Below are 19,922 nucleotides of genomic sequence, written 5' to 3' on the forward strand. Positions count from 1 at the left end.
AAAAGTTTGATATCAAATGCCCTACAGAAGAAATCCAAATATCTTTTCTAACCTTTTTGTGTCTACAAAGTACTGGGTGACCTCAAATTCCTCCCATGTTATGTGTTATTTCCGTGCCTGCAGTGTTAAAAGTGACACTTACTCATGAACTCGGTTATCACCATACAGGTCACTCAGGCCAAGGCTAATATAGTGCCAGTGCTCCTGGACATCTACAGATGCACAACCAGCATTCCTGTACATGCTTATGTAGTCCAGTGGATCCGGCCCACCTAACCTGGGAACGTGCAAACAAACAGATCAGTGATTGTCCTTCATGAACACATCCAAATGGAATCACAAAACAAAGAGCATTTTCATTACTTAGGGAAAAAACATTAATTGAGTGATTTTTCATTATTAAGACCATTCATCCACCACAACAGTGGGACAGATGTGTTGGGTGTGGTTGGGTTCCTGAGAAATACATCAATGGGCAAATGCCCCAACTCATACTAATCTTTATTTTCTCAGTTTCACATTTATCTATGTATCTATTTATATGTATCTGTATTTAAGATTTTATTTCCTTTTAATTTACATTTACTACATTAGTTAGAAGTAATTATTCATTAGAAAGTTAGGAGTTATAAAAATTATATAACTTTGAGGATCTTAGTTTTCTTTTACTTTATGGTCTTTTCATTTCTATCACTTAAATTGTAATTGTGGTCCTAAGACTGGAGACAATAGACGGTTACAGCAAATTAACTACATCAACAAAGAAAAATAAACTAAGAAATCGTTGTTTTTGTATATAATTTGCAACTCTTAGCTGTACCGTTAACAGAACAGAGAATTATGGGTATAAATAAACTCCATAATGTTGATTATGATGAACGAAATTTATATAACCTTACCAGTACTTTACGATGGCTGTAACTTGCAGTGGGTTCGCCTGGTCGGGGTAAACTCGCTTGCACTCCCCATAAACGGCCTGCAGACCAGGGGGGAAGAGCGCAGCTAGCCCGAGGTGTGCCGCGGCGCCGCTACCAGGCCGCATGTCCTCCATCGCCGCGCTGCACCTCCGAGCAGAATGGTTAAGCTAACTTAAGATCCGGACTGAAATCTGATGTACACTGTGTTCTTTCTTTTAACCACTTTGTTAAAACGATGTGTGAATACAGCCTCTCCCACTGGGCCTTGCTACCTCTTCAGGGGCGGACCTTTGTGAAGAGTCTCTTCAACGGAAGGAGTCCATGTCGAAATACCATTGGCTACTTTTCCTGTTAGTCAAGGAGGAGTCTTGACGACGGGGCGGGGATATTTTCAGAAAGATTTTCTGTATATCTGAGCTATCACTGATCACTGATTTATGTAAACTAAAAGATCAGTAGTAACAATCAATCAGTAATAACAACACTTTATGTGGCAAATGACATTTAATCGTATCATTGAAAATATTAAATTCTTAAATAGATGTTAAGTTTTTGTATCGTTACCGGTGTCTCATTTTTTAGAATCAGAATCAAATAAACTTTATTGTCAGGTATGTTTAGACATACGAGGACTTTGTTTTAGTGACAGAACTCTACAATGCAACAGAATGACAATGACAAAACAAGACACAGACTCGGATATACAGATATACAAAAATAGTGTGCAAAATAGCAAACACACACACACACACACACATACAGGTATGATGATAGGTTAATTTGGGATGGAGGAGTGAAGGAATGATGGTATTAAAGGCAGAGCCACAAAACAGGATCCTCACATAATTATTATAATCTAACAATCAGAATCAGGTTAATTGGCAACATACGTAAAACACAAATACATATATAAGGTAAATAATCAGTATAATAAACAATAAAATACGGGATTGAAATTTTATTTACAGACAATACAGAGTATAAATACATGCCACCAAGTACATCACCCGAGAAGAATTCAGGTCCCACAGGATGAAATCTAGTTTTGCTAACTAGACCTACATTAAAAAAGACTTTTATGCAAAAACATTTTTAAAGAAATACTAGTCTTTAGAGCCAGGGTCGACATACTTTAACCCTCAAAGAGCCATTTGGACCCAGTTTCCACAAAAGAGAAAACGCCAGGAGCCACAAATTCGTTGGGACATATAAAATCAAGACAACACTGTATTAGGGCTGTGCGATATGACATAAAATTCATATTACAATATAAATTGAACCATAGATGGTACGTGATATATATATCGGTATATAATTTGATAAATAAATGTAAATGTTACTGCTTTTGAAATGGTAACATATGTCCATAACAAAGGCACTGTAGCAGGAAGTAGTGTAATAAATTTTATATTCATACATCTATGTGGGGGAGTTTGGTGGGTGTTTGTCTTGGTGCTGAGCTGCAGGAGAGCGGGGTTTGTGCTCGCTCATGAGAAGCATTCCTACCAGCACATTTACACATTTAGTTGAAATGTGGTACAGAAATAGAACAGCAAAAATTGAAAGGCTGTGCTGTCAGTGGCATAGTGAAAAAAAAGAAAGTTTTTAGACACAACAATAGTTTGTACAGTTTTTCATTAATATTCTCTCTATAATATTGTAAGGAATCATTGTCGAAAATTCCAAGGGATGGCTAACTAAGGTTTATTGCTTTATACACAGATTTTAAAAAATGTTTATGCATGAGCCAGTTAATTAATAGTTCCACATATACACTTTTAAATATTCAGTTGTAAAATTAAAATGAATAGGGGCAGTGGTGATAGGGGCAGTGGTGACCAGGGGCAGTAGTGGCCTAGCGGTTAAGGAAGCGGCCCCATAATCAGAAGGTTCCCGGTTTGAATCCCAATCGGCCAAGGTGCCACTGAGCAAAGCACCATCCTCACACACTGCTCCCCGGGCGCCGGTCATGGCTGTCCACTGCTCACTCAGGGTGATGGGTCTTGGCCCCTCGGTGGTGGAATGGTGGTGGAATGAACTTCCCCTCGAGGTCAGAACAGCTCAGTCACTGAGCACCTTCAAACGACAGCTCAAGACCTTCCTCTTTAAAGAATATTTAGATTAAATTGTAATTTTCTTGTTGTCGCACTTTGTATACAGAATCTACGACATAGTGAATAAAATAGATGTATTCATAGTTGGGGTCCTAGTGAACCGGAATTGATCTCTTCATCGATGGTAACTTGAAAGCACGTCGCTCTGGATAAGGGCGTCTGCCAAATGCCGTAAATGTAAATGTAGGACAAATTTCACTGTGTGCACCATGTGCTGCTGTGTATCACATGTGACAATCACTTCACTTTTCACTTATATAAATGTGAAATAATGGTCAAATAAGCAACTAAAAAAAAAGACAAATTGGAATGAATCTTGGTTAATCAAAATTGAAACAGGTGTATTACCTCTACAGTCACATAAGCTTACTGTTAAACAAATTACTCATGTGTGCTGAACAATCACTTATTTAGCTGTGGTGGTTGTGGATGAGGTTCTCAGAATTGTGTTTCAGATGTCCATCCTCCAGATTCCCAGGAATTCATCTTGAGTCACTACATAGGAAAATTAGACAAGATCTACTGTATTTGTGGTTTGGTGCATGGTGAGCACCTGATGAGTGTTCAGCACCTTGTATGTGTTAGTCAGGACATAGAGTATATACAATAAAATTTGTGTGTGTTTTTAATATTTCCTGAAAGTAATGATACATGAAGAAGATTAAAGCTTGTTCCTCACCCAATTTACAACATTCCAGACTGGCCACACTGACTATTCTAATGCCTTCTCATCCATGACATACAATGAGTCCTTTAACTGATACTCAACAGCTAAAGCTCACAGAGAGTGTCTGACCGATGCAACTTCTTGAAATGCAAACTTCCCAACACAATTTCACTGGTTTAGGTTATAGACAGATGCAATGTATTATAGAGATACAGTGTTAGCTATAGAAAATGCCAAATGCCATATAAATAACATTTCCAGTTCTTAGAAATTTTACACATTTTTACAGTCCATTTGATGGAAATGAGGTGGTGCTCGCTGGGCAAACTGTGAACACAAAGCCAAGAGAATTGAGTCCATAGACAGGTTCTACATGACACACCATCTATGGAATTCAGTTCTCAGGGCTTTTGCACTCAAATAGTCTAAAAAGGTGGTCTAGCAAAATCTGGACAGTTTATCAAGTAAGTAAAGTCACGTCAGTGTCAAGCTCATTTTGTTGCATACAGCACCTTTAATATATAGGCCTATGTTGATTTCAACATGATGACCAGTAAGACAGTGGAGATTCAAATCTTGCTTCATCCCCTCTGCCAGTTCATAAGGTTAGAGACTACTGTGGCATCTTATGACTTAAACAAATGTCCTTCTCTCTGCTATTACATTGGTATCTTACATATAAATGCAAAACTACATATAAAACATGCATTATGTTAACATAAAGACAATGCCCTGGAGATTAAGCTAACTGCTATGGCCACAAGAAGCTTTTCTACTCCCTCCATAGCCAGTAGAGCTACCCAGTTGGACATCCGGTACATAAGGAAATCACTACATTTATGCCCAGACTCTGCATTTCACATGTTTATTTATTTCCTCCGTATATTACAGAATTTTAAACACAATGAGCTGGAAAAAAAATGTTGAAAAGTGGATCAAAATGAAAGGCAATGAAATTGGAATGCTGCAGTTGTATCCAGTCACAAGACACAGGACTTTCAACTCTCACCTGTTCTGTCAGCAACAGTTCTCCCTTGACATCTGACACTCCCTGTAAGAGCAGATCAAAGTCCTGAAATTTCCAAGCTCCTACCATCTGTCTGGTCTGTGTCCTTACAGTTCTGTAGACACAAATGAGTCCACAGCTCTGAATTTTTAAATAGATCCACTCCCTCTTTCTTCTTTTCCCTCCCTTTCCCTCACACTTGTTCAGTTTGATAAACCTGGTAGTCATTTCTCAGTAAGGAGGAAAGAGTGGGAGGAAAGTCCACGCCCCCTCACTATGAATCATTAGACAGCACTTCTGAGGAAAAACATCTGACTGGTTCTGCCCTCGATTCCAATAAAATAAAAAAGGGGGAAAGAAACACACACACATACACGCACTAGTGAAGCAACCAGGAATTCCCCAATTGCCTAAAAGCAGCTTTGATGAGTGGAATTGAAGTAAGGGCATGACAGCAACCACTAGAGAGATGGGTTAACCATAATTGTGGGAGTCTCACAGGAAGAAAATCTCATAGCTGACTCTTCATTCTTCATCCATTTCAGAGATTTAACCAAATATTGAAAAATATCTGTGGTCATAAATGATGATGAGTTGAAAATGTCAAAAGAAATAAAGAATAAAACTTTTCATTCACCCCACAGACAGTTCCCTCATCCACATTCCTGTTCTCAAAACATTAAGCAATAATCACTGATAAAGGCTTATTTAAACTTAAAGATAAACAAAGACCGTCAACAGTATCCAGTGTGAGATTATTAATTACATACACTAAATGGTGTCACTGGTTTTTATGGGAAAATGCCAATGCATATATTAATGCTAGTTTATGCTATTTTGTTTATGCTTGCTAGTCTTTGTTCATTTTCGAGAAGAGCACCAATCTGCAAGAACCCATTGCAACAATTAGGGAATCCAATTTCAGATTAAATCTTTTTGCTGCTGGGATAAGGTGCAATTGACATTTTGCACAGGACTTCAGAAACAATCCTGGCTTTCATGCTTCTATTTGAATACTGGTGAACTGCTTGCAAAGGTCACCAAACTAATTTCCTCCCCCCACCCCCCATCTGAGAGACACAGAACTTTCAGGTTTTACCTATACCTGGCTATTTCATGTACAGTGTGCTGCCTTCTAAGGCATCCTTTGAGTGCAACTTTATTTTGAAAGGTTCAAAGTTAGATACTTTTAGCGAGTGCTTTTATTTTGTACAGGAAGTTGTTATGGGTCATATCCTGTTTCCTTATAATTCGTCAAGACCACACTAGAATTCAGTTGTGTGTAATCTGGGTCCATCGCATGTAATCCACACTGTAATCACCACAGATGCAATGTCGTGAGTACATAATTTCATAAATTAAAGTGTTAGGTTAATGTTAAAGGCATTATTTGTTTAAGAAAATAAACGTAAATGTATGTTACAAAGACAATTTATTTATGATTGTTAAACACATACAGGATGGTTAATTTATGTTTTCCTGTGTTATAGTTTTCACTCTGTCTCTGTAAATAAATGAAGAGTCACAGTAAATGGCTTAAAAGAAAACTTACGACGACTCAAGCCATTATTTGCGGGAAGAGTTTAACTGGCTGTATAGCTTCAGTTCCACACTGTAGTGAGGACAGCACAGTGTTGTGTAACTGGTGTTACAATGTAACTGGTGTTACATTGTGGTAAAATGGATGGAAGACAAAGCGACAAGACTTCGATGGCTAGTGGGAGAAGCTCACGATCATCCATGTCTTCTGCCAGTGCAGCAATACGTGCACGTGCCAAAGCTGAGGCAGCAAAAACACGCCTTGCATACACCGAACAAGAAGCTAAAGTCAAGATAGAAAAAGTAAAAAGAGATGCTGAGTTAGAAGCGCTTGTTATGCGTAGAGAAGCAGCGGCAGCTGAAGCTGAGGCAGCCGTCTGGGAAGCAGCAGATGTCACGAGAAACGGTTTGCTATTGGATGAAGCGGGTCCCTCAGAGGAAGATAAAATGGAGCGAACGAGTGACTATGTTGCTGACCATTTCAACTCGCACACAGAGAACAAAGGTCTTCAAGCACACTGCTCAATCCAAGAAGCGGTTAATCCTCGAACGGTTAGTCCTCACAACCCTTTTTACCAAGGATGTCAGACGTTATATGCTGATATTGTCAACCAGCATGCACCGAAAAATGACCGTGTCTATGTCACATCAGCAAATAGAATGGACAATTGGACTGCGCATGTACAATCCCGTCAACAAAGCTGTCAAAATGAGTGTCGTTCTACTTCGAACAAATCGACACAGCCTTTTTTCCCCCACCATATGTCAACAGCCTCTCATAGCACACCTACAGCTGGACACTTGGGGCAGTATTTAGCGCGTCGAGAGCTGGTCAGTTCAAGTTTATACCAGTTTGATGACAAGCCTGAACATTATCGTGCCTGGGAGTCATCGTATGCTAATGTGACACAAGGACTGAACCTCACAGCTACAGAGGAGCTGGACTTATTAGTAAAATGGCTCAGTAAAGAATCCGGTGACCATGTCAGACGCCTACGGTCAGCATATGCAACAAATCCAACCATGGCTCTTAGAAAGGCCTGGGAACGTCTCCAAGAATGCTATGCTGCACCTGAGATAATCGAAAAGTCTCTTTTCGACAGACTGAGCAGTTTTCCAAGAGTTTCAAGCAAGGAACACACAAAGCTTAGAGAACTCGCAGATTTGTTAATGGAAGTACAGTGTGCCAAGGAAGACGGATATCTCCCAGCTCTTTCCTACTTGGACACAGCACGTGGCATCGAACCAATCGTAGCCAAGCTACCTTATGGACTCCAAGATAAATGGGTTTCAACTGGTTCACGGTACAAGGAAGAAAATGGAAGACAGTTTCCTCCATTTGCTTTTTTTAGCAAATTCGTAGGTTCCGAAGCACAAAGAAGAAATGACCCTAGCTTCGCCATCTCAGGTGTTAGTGGCACACCTACAAGGCCTGACAAATTCCTTCCCAAAGGCAAAAGAAACCCCATTTCGGTCCATAAGACAAATGTAGCTTCAACATACACAAGTAGCAGCCCTGTGAAAAGCTATAGTGATCCAGATAAAACGTGCCCACTTCATGGCAAGCCTCACCCACTTAAACGGTGTAGAACCTTCAGAGCCAAAAGTCTAGAAGAGAGGAAAGCCTTTCTTAAAGAAAAAAGAATCTGTTTTAAATGTTGTAGCTCTGTTGCTCATGTAGCAAAAGACTGTTCAAATGCAGTTAAATGCATAGAATGTGATAGCACTCACCATAACACTGCTATGCATCCCGGCCCAGCACCTCAAGCTCAAGCGGCTACAACTCCATCACATGATGGTGGGGAGGGAGAAGAGCACAGCAGCAGCGAAGCTGTTGTTAATTCCAGCTGCACAGAGGTTTGTGGCATGGGACAAGCTGGCAGGTCGTGCTCTAAGATTTGCTTAGTCAAAGTTTACCTCGATGGCCAACCAAACAAAGCTATTAAAGCCTATGCCATATTGGACGACCAAAGTAATAGGTCGTTAGTAAAGTCTGCATATCAAAGAAAGGATAGATCCTGACACAAGGACAAGGAAGGGAAACTTAAAGAACAACCAAGCTGCAGGAGAATTGTTAGGACGAACAGTCTTCAATCAAACGGAGAGTGACAACAAGCTGGCTCCTTCTATCGAGGATGACATCTTTTTGAAGATGATGGTCAAAGAGGTCTACAGAAATGAGTCTAACAGTTGGGTTGCTCCACTCCCATTCAGACAACCGAGACAACGCTTACCTAATAATCGTGATCAAGCAGTCAAACGTTTCACATCGCTCCAGCGCAGCCTAAAAAGGAGACCAGAGATGTTACAAAAGTATGTAGCCTTCATGGAGAAGATTCTGGAGAACGACCATGCAGAGGTAGCGCCACCATTGGGACAGAATGAAGAATGTTGGTTCCTTCCAACATTTGGGGTGTTCCATCCTCGAAAGCCAAGCCAAATCAGGGTGGTATTTGACTCGAGCGCTAAGTGTTCTGGAGTTTCTCTTAATGATGTGCTTCTCACAGGGCCTGATCTTAACAACACGCTGCTTGGAGTACTGATGCGGTTCCGCAAGGAAAAGGTAGCTATACTTGCAGACGTACAGCAGATGTTTCACTGTTTCATAGTGCGCCCAGATCACAGGAATTACCTGAGGTTTCTGTGGTATAAGAACAATGACGTGACCAAAGAAGTCATAGACTACAGAATGAAAGTCCATGTTTTCGGGAACAGCCCGTCTCCAGCCATAGCTATTTATGGACTCAGGAGAGCTATCCGAGAGGATGAGAGAGAACATGGGAGTGACACAGTTGACTTTGTGGAGCGCCACTTTTATGTGGACGATGGTCTTCATTCCCTTCCATCTGATGCTGAAGCCATTGATCTGCTCAGCAGAACGCAGTCATCATTTGCCAAATCAAATGTCAAGCTTCACAAGTTTGCTTCTAATAGCCAAAAGGTCTTGGAAGCTTTCCCTCAGGAAGACCGAGCAGCAGTTGAAGGGAATGTGGATCTCAGTGGGGAAGTTGTGCCCACTCAGCGCAGTTTAGGTCTTCTGTGGGAAGTGACAAGTGACACGTTCACCTTTTCTGTGGCGAAAGACCTCAAGCCATTCACCCGTCGTGGTGTCCTCTCCACGATAAATAGTATCTTCGACCCAATGGGGTTCTTGGCACCAGTTACGATCCAGGGAAGAGCTCTTCTAAGAGAACTCACAGCTGAACAGTCGGACTGGGACACGCCGCTCCCTGAAGATAAGATTGGCAGGTGGAAAGTCTGGCACGACTCACTAGAGAGGCTAAGACACCTTCATGTACCACGTACATATACGCCGACTTCTTTAGCCAAAGCAGTACACGTACAGCTCTGTACCTTTTCTGATGCATCTACCAAAGCTATTGGTGCTGTGTCGTACCTGAGAACTGTACAAGAGAACGGAGAAGTGCAGGTCGGATTTGTGATGGGAAAGTCCAAGCTCGTACCTCTGTCTGAACCAACGATTCCAAGACTGGAGCTTTGTGCAGCCGTTCTAGCTGTGGAAATGGTTGACCTGATTAAAGATGAACTGGATTTAAAATTAGATTCCACGAAATTCTACACTGACAGCAAGGTAGCTTTAGGTTACATCCACAATGAATCGAGACGCTTCTATGTGTACGTCCATAACAGGGTTCAGCGCATTAGTCAAACTACGAAGCCTGAACAATGGCATTATGTGCGCACAGAGGACAATCCTGCAGACCTTGCATCAAGGTCTGTTCCTGCTTCGCTCCTGGCAAAGACGACGTGGTTTACAGGACCTCAATTTCTCATGAACACTCCTAATGAATCAGAGCAGGCTCAACCTTTTGATCTAGTTGAACCAGAGCTGGATGTGAATGTCCGTACTCAAGTGAGAAACTATGTAACAGAATTACGAGAGAAGAACCTCAAAGCGGAAAGCTTTCAAAGATTCTCTAGTTTGAGTTCTCTCATTCGGGCCATAGCCGTCTTAATACACAATGCAAGGTCTCACATTCATTCGAAGCGCACTGAAAAGTGTAAAGGGTGGCGTAAGTGTGATCTTCCTCACACTCCAGAAGAATTATCTCAAGCAAAGGAAATCATCATTGGCGCTGTGCAGAAAAGAGCATTCCCTAAGGAATTCAAAGCCTTGATGATGAATGAACCAGTCCATCCAAGCAGCAATCTTCTTCACCTCAGTCCAATCCTGCAGAACAATCTCATCTGTCTCGGAGGTCGACTGAAAAATGCTAATCTGGACATTGGAGAAACTAACCCAATAATTCTCCCAAAGGACAATCATGTTTCCTTGTTGTTCGTCAGGCATTATCATTCTCAGGTACAGCATCAAGGTCGTCACCTCACAGAGGGAGCTCTCAGGGCAGCAGGGTTCTGGCTTTTAGGTGGTAAAAGGCTTATTAACTCTGCCTTACATAAATGTGTAACTTGCCGTAAGCTCAGAGGCAAACTGCAAACACAACGCATGGCTGACTTACCTGCGGTGCGTCTCCAAACCTGCCCTCCTTTTACTTACGTAGGTTTAGATGTTTTTGGACCCTGGTCTATCATCGCACGGCGCACTAAGGGTGGGTAGGCAGGAAGCAAGCGCTGGGCTATTCTGTTTTGCTGCATGAGTTCCAGAGCAGTACATATCGAGGTTATCGAATCGATGGATTCTTCAAGCTGTATCAACGCCCTGAGACGTTTCTTCGCAGTGAGATGGCCAGCTAAACAGCTCATGTCTGACTGTGGCACAAACTTTGTAGGAGCGTGTAAGGAGCTTGGAATGAGTGGGAACAACCCTGAGACCACAGTGCAGAGGTTCCTAAGCCAACAAGGGTGTTCATGGGTATTCAACCCCCCTCATGCTTCACACATGGGAGGTTCTTGGGAACGACTAATCGGAGTAGCTAGGAAGATTCTGGATGCAATGCTTCGCGATCAGTGCACTCGGTTAACACACGATGTTCTATGCACATTAATGGCAGAAGTAGTAGCCATCATCAACGCAAGACCACTAATCCCAGTTTCAGATGATCCTGAGGACCCATTCATCCTATCACCTTCAATGCTGTTAAACCAGAAGGTTGGAGTCCCACCTATACTGGGAGACTTCACAGACAAAGATCTTCTCACCAAACAGTGGAGACAAGTGCAGGTTCTTGCCAATAGATTCTGGAGTCGTTGGAGGCAAGAGTACCTGCCAACTTTGCAGTATCGTAGGAAATGGAACAAGTCACACCGGAACTTGCAAGAAGGAGACATTGTGCTTTTTAAAGACAGACAAGCTGCCCGTAATGACTGGCCTATGGCTGTGATTACGAAAGCGTTCCCTGGAGGGGACGGGAATGTACGAAAGGTGGAGTTAAGGACAACTAATCAGGGAAACTCAAAGACCTTTCTCAGACCAGCTTCGGAGGTTGTTTTGCTTTTGGGTAAAGACTAGTATGTATTAGCTCTGGTTAGTGACCTCACAGAGATCAGGCGGGGAGTGTGCTGCCTTCTAAGGCATCCTTTGAGTGCAACTTTATTTTGAAAGGTTCAAAGTTAGAGACTTTTAGCGAGTGCTTTTATTTTGTACAGGAAGTTGTTATGGGTCATATCCTGTTTCCTTATAATTCGTCAAGACCACACTAGAATTCAGTTGTGTGTAATCTGGGTCCATCGCATGTAATCCACACTGTAATCACCACAGATGCAATGTCGTGAGTACATAATTTCATAAATTAAAGTGTTAGGTTAATGTTAAAGGCATTATTTGTTTAAGAAAATAAACGTAAATGTATGTTACAAAGACAATTTATTTATGATTGTTAAACACATACAGGATGGTTAATTTATGTTTTCCTGTGTTATAGTTTTCACTCTGTAAATAAATGAAGAGTCACAGTAAATGGCTTAAAAGAAAACTTACGACGACTCAAGCCATTATTTGCGGGAAGAGTTTAACTGGCTGTATAGCTTCAGTTCCACACTGTAGTGAGGACAGCACATACAGGGTTGTGTTTTTTCATAATATACACAGTTTCTCACAACAGGCTATGCAGCTCCTTGTCCAGGCAATGGTCATCTCGAAACTCGACTATTGTAAATCTTTCCTGGCTGGAGCCTCTGCAGTCACCATAAAACCACTCCAGATGATCCAAAATATGGCAGCCTGTCTCATCTTCAATCAGCCAAAATACATCCATATTACACCTCTTCTCACCTCTCTCCACTGGCTCCCGGTAGCTGCTCGCATTGAGTTCAAATCCTTGATGCTTGCCTACAAGGCTGTAAATGGAACTGCACCCTCCTATATCAATATAATACTACCTAGCTACACTCCTGCATGACCTCTCAGATCGGCAAATGAAAAGAGACTGAAAATTCCCTCTTCACCGGGTCTCCAATTCAGATCAACTCTGTTCTCCGTTGTTGTCACTGGCTGGTGGAACAACTTGCCCTCCTCCATTCGACTAGCCGAGGCTACCACCACCTTTAAGAAGCAGTTGAAAACCCACTTGTTCAAGAAGTATTTCAGACTAATCTAACACTTACACACACATGCATACACACTGCACAAAATAATACATATATATATATAAAAAAATTTTTTTTTCTTTGTCTAGCACTTAACAATCTCCAAGCATGCTCTTTGTTGACAAGTTAGCCTTATCAGGGCTCTTAGTTTTGTAAACTCAAAATCTATAGAAATTGAATGAGAATTGTTGGTGTCTTCCTCCTGTAAGTCGCTTTGGATAAAAGCGTCTGCAAAATAAAGTAAAGTAAAGTAAAGTTCTTTCTTTGATTTTGTTACATCACTGTTAATTATGTCCATTTCCAAGAATTATCTGACCCAGCAAACAAGCAAACGCTGCATTAAAACCACCCACAAATATTTTGAATCTCTCTCATGCTGACTAAAGCACATCCCACAGATGCTCAACATAGTAAATCCCAAGGGGGGGTCTAGATTACATGTCTACAATGATGTTACTGGTCCATTTGAAGATCCCTATAGCTGTAGTTGTAACGGTGGTGAGCTGTGGTGACCCTCTGGTTTGTTTCATGGTATGTCCTTGTTAAGCAGTTGTCAGGAACCAGGATTTATTTGCTGGTCTCTTCACTGGGGTCTGCCAGTAGTCTGGGTGCTTGATTCCGTGTCTCGGAGAAAAACAAAAAGAAGCAGCGGCAGACGGTTGCACTGTACGACCGATACTGAAATATGTGGTAATAGTGGTATATTGGTGCTACAGTGGCCCGGTACCATAACTAGGACAGCCTAACTAGGGTGAATTTAACTTTGTCTGTGTCTAACAGGGGGACTCTGTGATAAACTGGACTTTATAGTTGACACTGCGTCAGAATGAAGTGAAATGAGGGTCTAGGACTTTAGCAAAAAGCCAGAGAAAACAGATAGGTTTTGAGATTGGATTTAAACACTGAGACTGTGTCTGAGTCCCGGACACTGATAGGCAAGCTGTTCCACAACTGCGGAGCTCTATAGGAGAAGGATCTGCTCCCAGCTGTGACCTTCTGCACCTTTGGTACCAGTAGTGACCCCGCACCCATTGATCGAAGGCGGCGTGGCGGTTCGTAAAGAACCAAAAGTTCACTCAGGTACTGTGGGGCGAGACCATTTAGAGCTTTATAGGTTAAAAGTAGGATTTTGTAGTCAATCTTAAATTTGATGGGTAACCAGTGCAGTGATTGTAAGACTGGGGTGATGTGGTCAAATTTCCTGGTTCTAGTTAGAACTTTGGCTGCAGCATTCTGTACTAGCTGGAGTTTACTCATGCACCTACTAGAGCATCCAGACAGTAATGCATTGCAGTAATCTAACCTTGATGTAATAAATGCATGGACCAACTTTTCTGCATCATGCATTGAAATGATATTTCTTATTTTCGCAATATTTCTAAGGTGAAAGAATGCTATCCTAGTGACATTATCTACGTGTGAATTGAATGAGAGACCTGCATCAATGATGACCCCTAGATCCTTCACTTCAATACTCGGTGAGATAGAAAGGCTATCCAGGGTTATTGTGTAGTCAGCCAGTTTATGCCTGGCTGCTTGAGGCCCAAGTACAAGCGCTTCTGTCTTGTCAGGAGAAAGTTGGTGAGCATCCACTGTCTAATGTCCTTCAGACAATTCTCTATATTGTTCAGCTGCTGCCTCTGATCTGGCATTGCTGACAGATACAGCTGTGTGTCGTCAGTGTAGCAATGAAAGCTAATACCGTATTTGCGGATGACGTCGCCTAAAGGTAACATGTATAGACCTAGGACAGAACCTTGTGGAACACCAAACTCTACTTTACTATGTGAAGACGAAACACCATTGATGTCCACAAACTGATATCGGTTGGTCAAATATGATCTGAACCATTCAAGGGCTGTTCCCTTGATCCCAATAACATTCTCTAACCTGGCAAGGAGAACAGCATGATCGATAGTGTCAAACGCTTCACTCAGATCAAGTAGGAAACATAGAATTTCCTTAACTCAGATTTAAAACACACCATGTTAATGTTACACATATAAACCATGTGTTGGTCTACTGCTGATGAATGTAAATGTAAGATTTTTTTTTGTATTATTATTTTCACATGGTAAGCAAAAGATCCCCAAAGTCAGGCCCCAATACAGAGTTTCATAATCCTGCTCCTGGGTACCTTAGACGACCTGCATTGGTTCTGGTTTCCTTTAGCCCATCTGGATAATCCAAGAACAGTTAAAATCCAACAGCAAGCGCACAGAGGCAGTGCTGGACGAAGTGCACAAACCATGCACTTGAGTACATTACCCAAGGTAACGTTTTACTCCAGTAAATGTCGTCAATTTAAATTTCTACTTGAGTAAAAGTACAAAGGTACTTGCCATCAAATGTACTTAGTATAAAAAGTTAAAGTACAGTGATTTATTGTTGCTAAATCAATTCATTTTAGGTCAAAAGAATTGGTCACTTCTGACATCAAAAGAATGCCATTAATTACTCTGCCACAGAAAGGCTCTAGTAGTCTAGCGGTTAAGGAAGCCCTGTAATTAGAAGGTTGCCGAATCACGATGGAAGTAGTATGGTGGGTGAAGGAGGGATGGAGGAGATTGAAATTACAAAGATGACAGTATGCAGACATATGTTAGTATATTGTTATTGAAATGAGATTTATAAGAAAGTGTACTGTTGAGGATGACAACCAGACTCTTAACCTGCTGAGAGGGGAGCCATAACAGTTATCAATATCAATTGAAATACTATCAGTTCTGAAATACTATCACTGCTGGGGCAGTGGTGGCCTAGCGGTTAAGTAAGTGACCCTGTAATCAGAAGGTTGCCGGTTCAAATCCCGATCCGCCAAGGTACCACTGAGGTGCAACTGAGCAAAGCACCGTCCCCACACACTGCTCCCCGGGCACCTGTCATGGCTGCCCACTGCTCACTCAGGGTGATGGGTTAAATGCAGAGGACAAATTTCACTGTGTGCACCATGTGCTGTGCTGCTGTGTATCACATGTGACAATCACTACACTTTACACTTTAACTTTAATGTTGATTTAGTACTGTGAAAAGTGAAACTGAAGTGATTGTCATTTTGAGACACTGCAGCACAGCACACAAAATGTGTCCTCTGCTTTTAACCTATCACTTTGCTTTGCTCAGTGGCACCTTGGGGAATCAGGATTCGAACCTTCTGATTACAGGGGTTGCCTCCTTTGCCTCCTGCCATGCACTGAATGATTCGGTGAACAAATCTATTTAATGAATCTTTTTAGACAACTGATTTTAATACATTCAATCTAAAACAACTACCTTGCAGGTGCGCGCGCCTTTTTTACAAATTCAGCTGCAGTTTTCGGCAAGGCAAGTGCAGCAGGGAATTATGGGATCTGTAGTTTTTGTGTCATCAGCGCTTCATATCGCCTGGTCATAATAATAGATCTTTATAAAGTGATCTAGCTGGATGTGGCCCGTGCGCCGCGAGTTTGACAGCCCTGAATCAGCCTATAGCTAAGCAACGTTTGCATGAGAATACTGGGCTGGAGCGGCCCCGGAAGGGACAAATTACATTTACTGTTCACCACTGCACGGATGCAACGATTGTCTAACATCAACCATTACTAGACGACTTACGTCTAGTTTTTTGTCAACATATTGAACGTGAACAATTCCGAAATTAACTTTCCAAGCCGACTTCAACTACCACAATGCAATGCGTGGCGGGCTTTCGTCTAAAACCCGCCTACTTTATGGGCACGTGTGACTCAGGAACTGAAACCAAAACTTAGACGAGAGGAAAACGTTACTTCACCGTCATGTACACACTGTATGTTTTCGGCGATAAAGGACCCACTCTGCCTATTTCAGCGGTAGGAAACCTTAGTCCTGCTTTAATATAACACATTTCGACAATTAATTTGAAGCTTACAGGTTTTGTCAAATCATAAACTCAGCAACTACATTTTGCTAATATTAGCTAACATGCTAATGCAGGTTGAGGCTAGGCCGTAATTTTTTTGTATTATATATTTTGTTGCCCGGGTACTATTACTAATATGAAAATAGTTTTTATAATAATAATATTTACTTGTTAATAAAATAGAGTTATAGTGTTCTTTGCCGTTGTTACACAGATGCCGTAGGGCTAAGATTTTCATGGTGCAGTGACAGAGCAAGAAGTCTAATAAATGTTTTGCTGTTCTTAGTTCATTTAACTGTTGTCCTGTCAAAAACTACAACACAGATTAGTGTTCACTGATATTACTTTGGTTCCCAGAAAAAAACACAGCTACCTGACCAGTCCACAAATGAAGATTTTAGAAACACGATACAGATAATCCAGTGCTGTGGGGAACTCAGTATTTGGTACTGGTACATTTGTACAGATAACTTATCAGAGATATTTCAACTTGTAGTATTAGTTGTATTGTTACAATTTTTAAAAAAAGAAAAGCCTAGACTACACAACACTCTTTAAACAGTAAACCTGACCATGGGTTAACCACATTTTCATACTGCTATTATGTCTCATACTACAATTCATGTTTTGGGCATTTGTTATTGGCAAATCTGAATTTGCAGCTATTTGATCCAGATCATCGTTCTGAAGGCAATGTAAAGCTGAGGTTAAATAGCGAAATGAAACAAAATGCATTATATTATGGACATTTTTTTATGTTTTTCCAATGCTGGTTCAGCAACAATGCTGGTTCAGCAACAATGGAAAAATATTTTGAGGTATTTTTGTAATCTCTGTTACATGACCAAAAACACTGTGAACCATATCACATAAAAAATGTCATGTAAAGATACATATGCATTGCTGTCACACTGCAAGTGTGTTGCTTCATGTTTGAGCACCTCATGGCCTTGTATCCATTTGTCTTCATGTAGAGAAAAAAAAAAAATACAACTGCGTCTTGTTTGTGTTAACATGTCAAATATTTAAAACTTTTTGCGATACAGATATCGCGTATAATAATAATGCCCATTTGTTGCTGCCAAAATCATATTCATTTTTTCCTCTTTTAGCATCTTTTGGGTATCCAAAATATTCCCATGGAGTAGTCCCATTTCTGGTTGTCTCTTGTTGGCCTTCGGCCACGAGCCGCTTGAGGTGTTTTTGTATGTGTCTCACTTTGTCCATGTAGGTTGCGCTATCCTATGTCCTGCAGATTTTTTTGTGTGATGTTGGGGTTTCACACCACAGTGATCCCTGCAACCCTTCACTATTTACACATTTTGTTATGTTATAGCCTTATTCTGAAATTATTCTGTTGTTATTTTGGCTGTGTGCTTTGGTTCATTGTCTTGTTGGAAGATGAATCGTTGATGATTGAGCACTCTGGAGCAGGTTATCTTGAAACATCCCCACAGCATGCTGTTAACACCACCATGCTTCACAGTAGTGATGGTGATAACCAGGTGATGATTAGTACCTGTTTTCCTCTAGACAAATGTTCGGAATTTTTGCTATGAGTATATTTTTTTACTCTCTACAGCAACATGAAGCGATGTGCCCAGAATTTAGTTTGTGATTGCAGCTACAGAAGTTGTTGGGGAAGATAAAGCTAGAAAACTGCAGCAAAAGTGGAGTCATGGGCAGTGAAAGTGATATCAGACACGACATGTTCTCTTCTGAAGCTGACTTAATATTTCTATTGGGTAGCCAAACAGCTGCTACAGAAATGACAGAAAAGTAGTGGTGGGGGTATTTTGTTTGCCTTATTTTCCATGCTGACTGCTGCTTGATGCTGCTTAAGACAGTTGACATATATTGTGTGTCAGTCATACTTAATATTGTGAGATCTTATGTTGTGATATCTTGTAACACTCAGATGTTCAAGCTACCGATTCCGTAGAGAATCTTGATTTCCTGTGTAATCAAAGACAGTTCACAGAAATTTTCATAGGGATCTAGACTAACTTTTAGCACTGGTGTGCCTAATGTTTTTTCTTAGGTGCAGCCAGCCCTTGACTGGTTTCCACTCCTGCGTTTCCAGCTTGGCAGACACACCCATCTCTGAACATCTTACATGCATACAGACACAAACAGAAGTGCTTGTATTTTTAAGTGTGTGTAAATATATAAAATAAGAACTCATTTATAATATCTAAACCCTGAACAAGGAAAAAAATACTTCTCCCATGTAAGATTTCATGAACTAAGGATACTTTACTTTAATGTATTCAGTTGATGTCTTGCCTATTTATTGTCCTGTCAGTTACTGTCCTACAGTTACAGTCCTGTCACTATATCAATTTATTCAGCACTTTGTGGTCTTATGCTGCTTTTCTGCATGGTTATTTGTTGTACTTCCTTTTTGCACATTGTGATGCTTTTGTAATGTTCAGTGTTCACTATATGTTGCACTGGGGCCATAGAGAAACGTTGTCTCATCACACTTTAAACATGTATAGATGTTATTATAATATATAACATTATATATAAAATATATAATAACAAGTTATTGATGACAAGGAAACAGTAAACCTTGATTTAAATAATGTAATTAAAAACAAAGTGGTACATTTATAAACATTTATCAGCATACAGTCTCTGACAAAAGTCTTGTCGCTTATCAATTTTGTAGAAACACCTAATTTTGTAGAAACACAGAAATAGAACAAATTTACTGCAAATACAGAGTTAATCAATATTCTTTGGTTTCGTCTTCCATGCTTCCTCTTTCATCCTACCCCACACATGCCATATGATGTTCATGTCTGGTGACTGGGCTGGCCAATCCTGTAATATCTTGATTTTTTCCCCCACCAAACTTCACTGTTTTCTGGGTGAATCTTGGATCCATGTGGGCTCCAGTAGGTCTCCTGCAATATTTGTGGTGACTGTGGTGTAATTCAACAGAAGATTCATCTGAAAAATCCACCTTTGCCATTTTTCCTTTTAGCAGGCTGTGGGCCTTGGCAAATGCCACATGGTTTTTCAATTGTCTTTTGTTTAGTACTGGCTTCTGGGTACTAATTTGACCATGAAAGCCATTTCGATACAGAATCCGACAAACTGTTCTGGTTGACACAGGGACTTCAGGTAACCAGGTCTTGTGGAGCTCTGCTGCAGTGGAAAATCGGCTGGCCTTGGATTTTTTTCGAGCCAACAAACGGTCTTGAGCAGTTGCCTTGCGGGGTCTGCCTGACCTGGGCTTGTCAAAAATGTCTCCAGTCTCTTCAAAAACTTTTTTTAATCCTCT

General features: G+C 40.9%; 2 protein-coding genes and 1 long non-coding RNA gene across 8 annotated transcripts in view; 1 reads left to right on the forward strand and 2 right to left on the reverse strand.

Moving 5' to 3' along the window:
- Positions 1 to 1,230, reverse strand: part of sufu (suppressor of fused homolog (Drosophila)) — a 37,926-nt gene extending 36,696 nt beyond the window's left edge. For all 5 annotated transcript variants that reach the window (XM_028967132.1, XM_028967130.1, XM_028967131.1 and 2 more), the window contains exons 1-2: positions 900 to 1,230; positions 143 to 277 (exon numbers count right to left, since the gene is read on the reverse strand). In XM_028967132.1, coding sequence (XP_028822965.1) covers positions 143 to 277; positions 900 to 1,051 — 287 coding nt within the window. In that variant the 5' untranslated portion in view covers positions 1,052 to 1,230. The remainder of the gene's footprint in view (positions 1 to 142; positions 278 to 899) is intronic.
- A 2,117-nt stretch (positions 1,231 to 3,347) lies between these two features.
- LOC114784642 (uncharacterized) lies at positions 3,348 to 4,939 on the reverse strand. Its single transcript, XR_003748892.1, has 2 exons — positions 4,708 to 4,939; positions 3,348 to 3,526 (listed from the first exon to the last, which is right to left on the reverse strand). It is a non-coding gene; the product is annotated as an uncharacterized LOC114784642 (long non-coding RNA).
- An 11,526-nt stretch (positions 4,940 to 16,465) lies between these two features.
- The window catches only part of slf2 (SMC5/6 complex localization factor 2), a 31,820-nt gene continuing 28,363 nt past the window's right edge, over positions 16,466 to 19,922 (forward strand). For both annotated transcript variants that reach the window (XM_028970010.1, XM_028970011.1), the window contains exon 1: positions 16,466 to 16,580. The gene's annotated coding sequence lies outside the window, so the exon portion shown is untranslated. The remainder of the gene's footprint in view (positions 16,581 to 19,922) is intronic.

Source organism: Denticeps clupeoides, chromosome 2 (assembly GCF_900700375.1).
Source record: "Denticeps clupeoides chromosome 2, fDenClu1.1, whole genome shotgun sequence".
Classification (NCBI taxonomy): domain Eukaryota; kingdom Metazoa; phylum Chordata; class Actinopteri; order Clupeiformes; family Denticipitidae; genus Denticeps; species Denticeps clupeoides.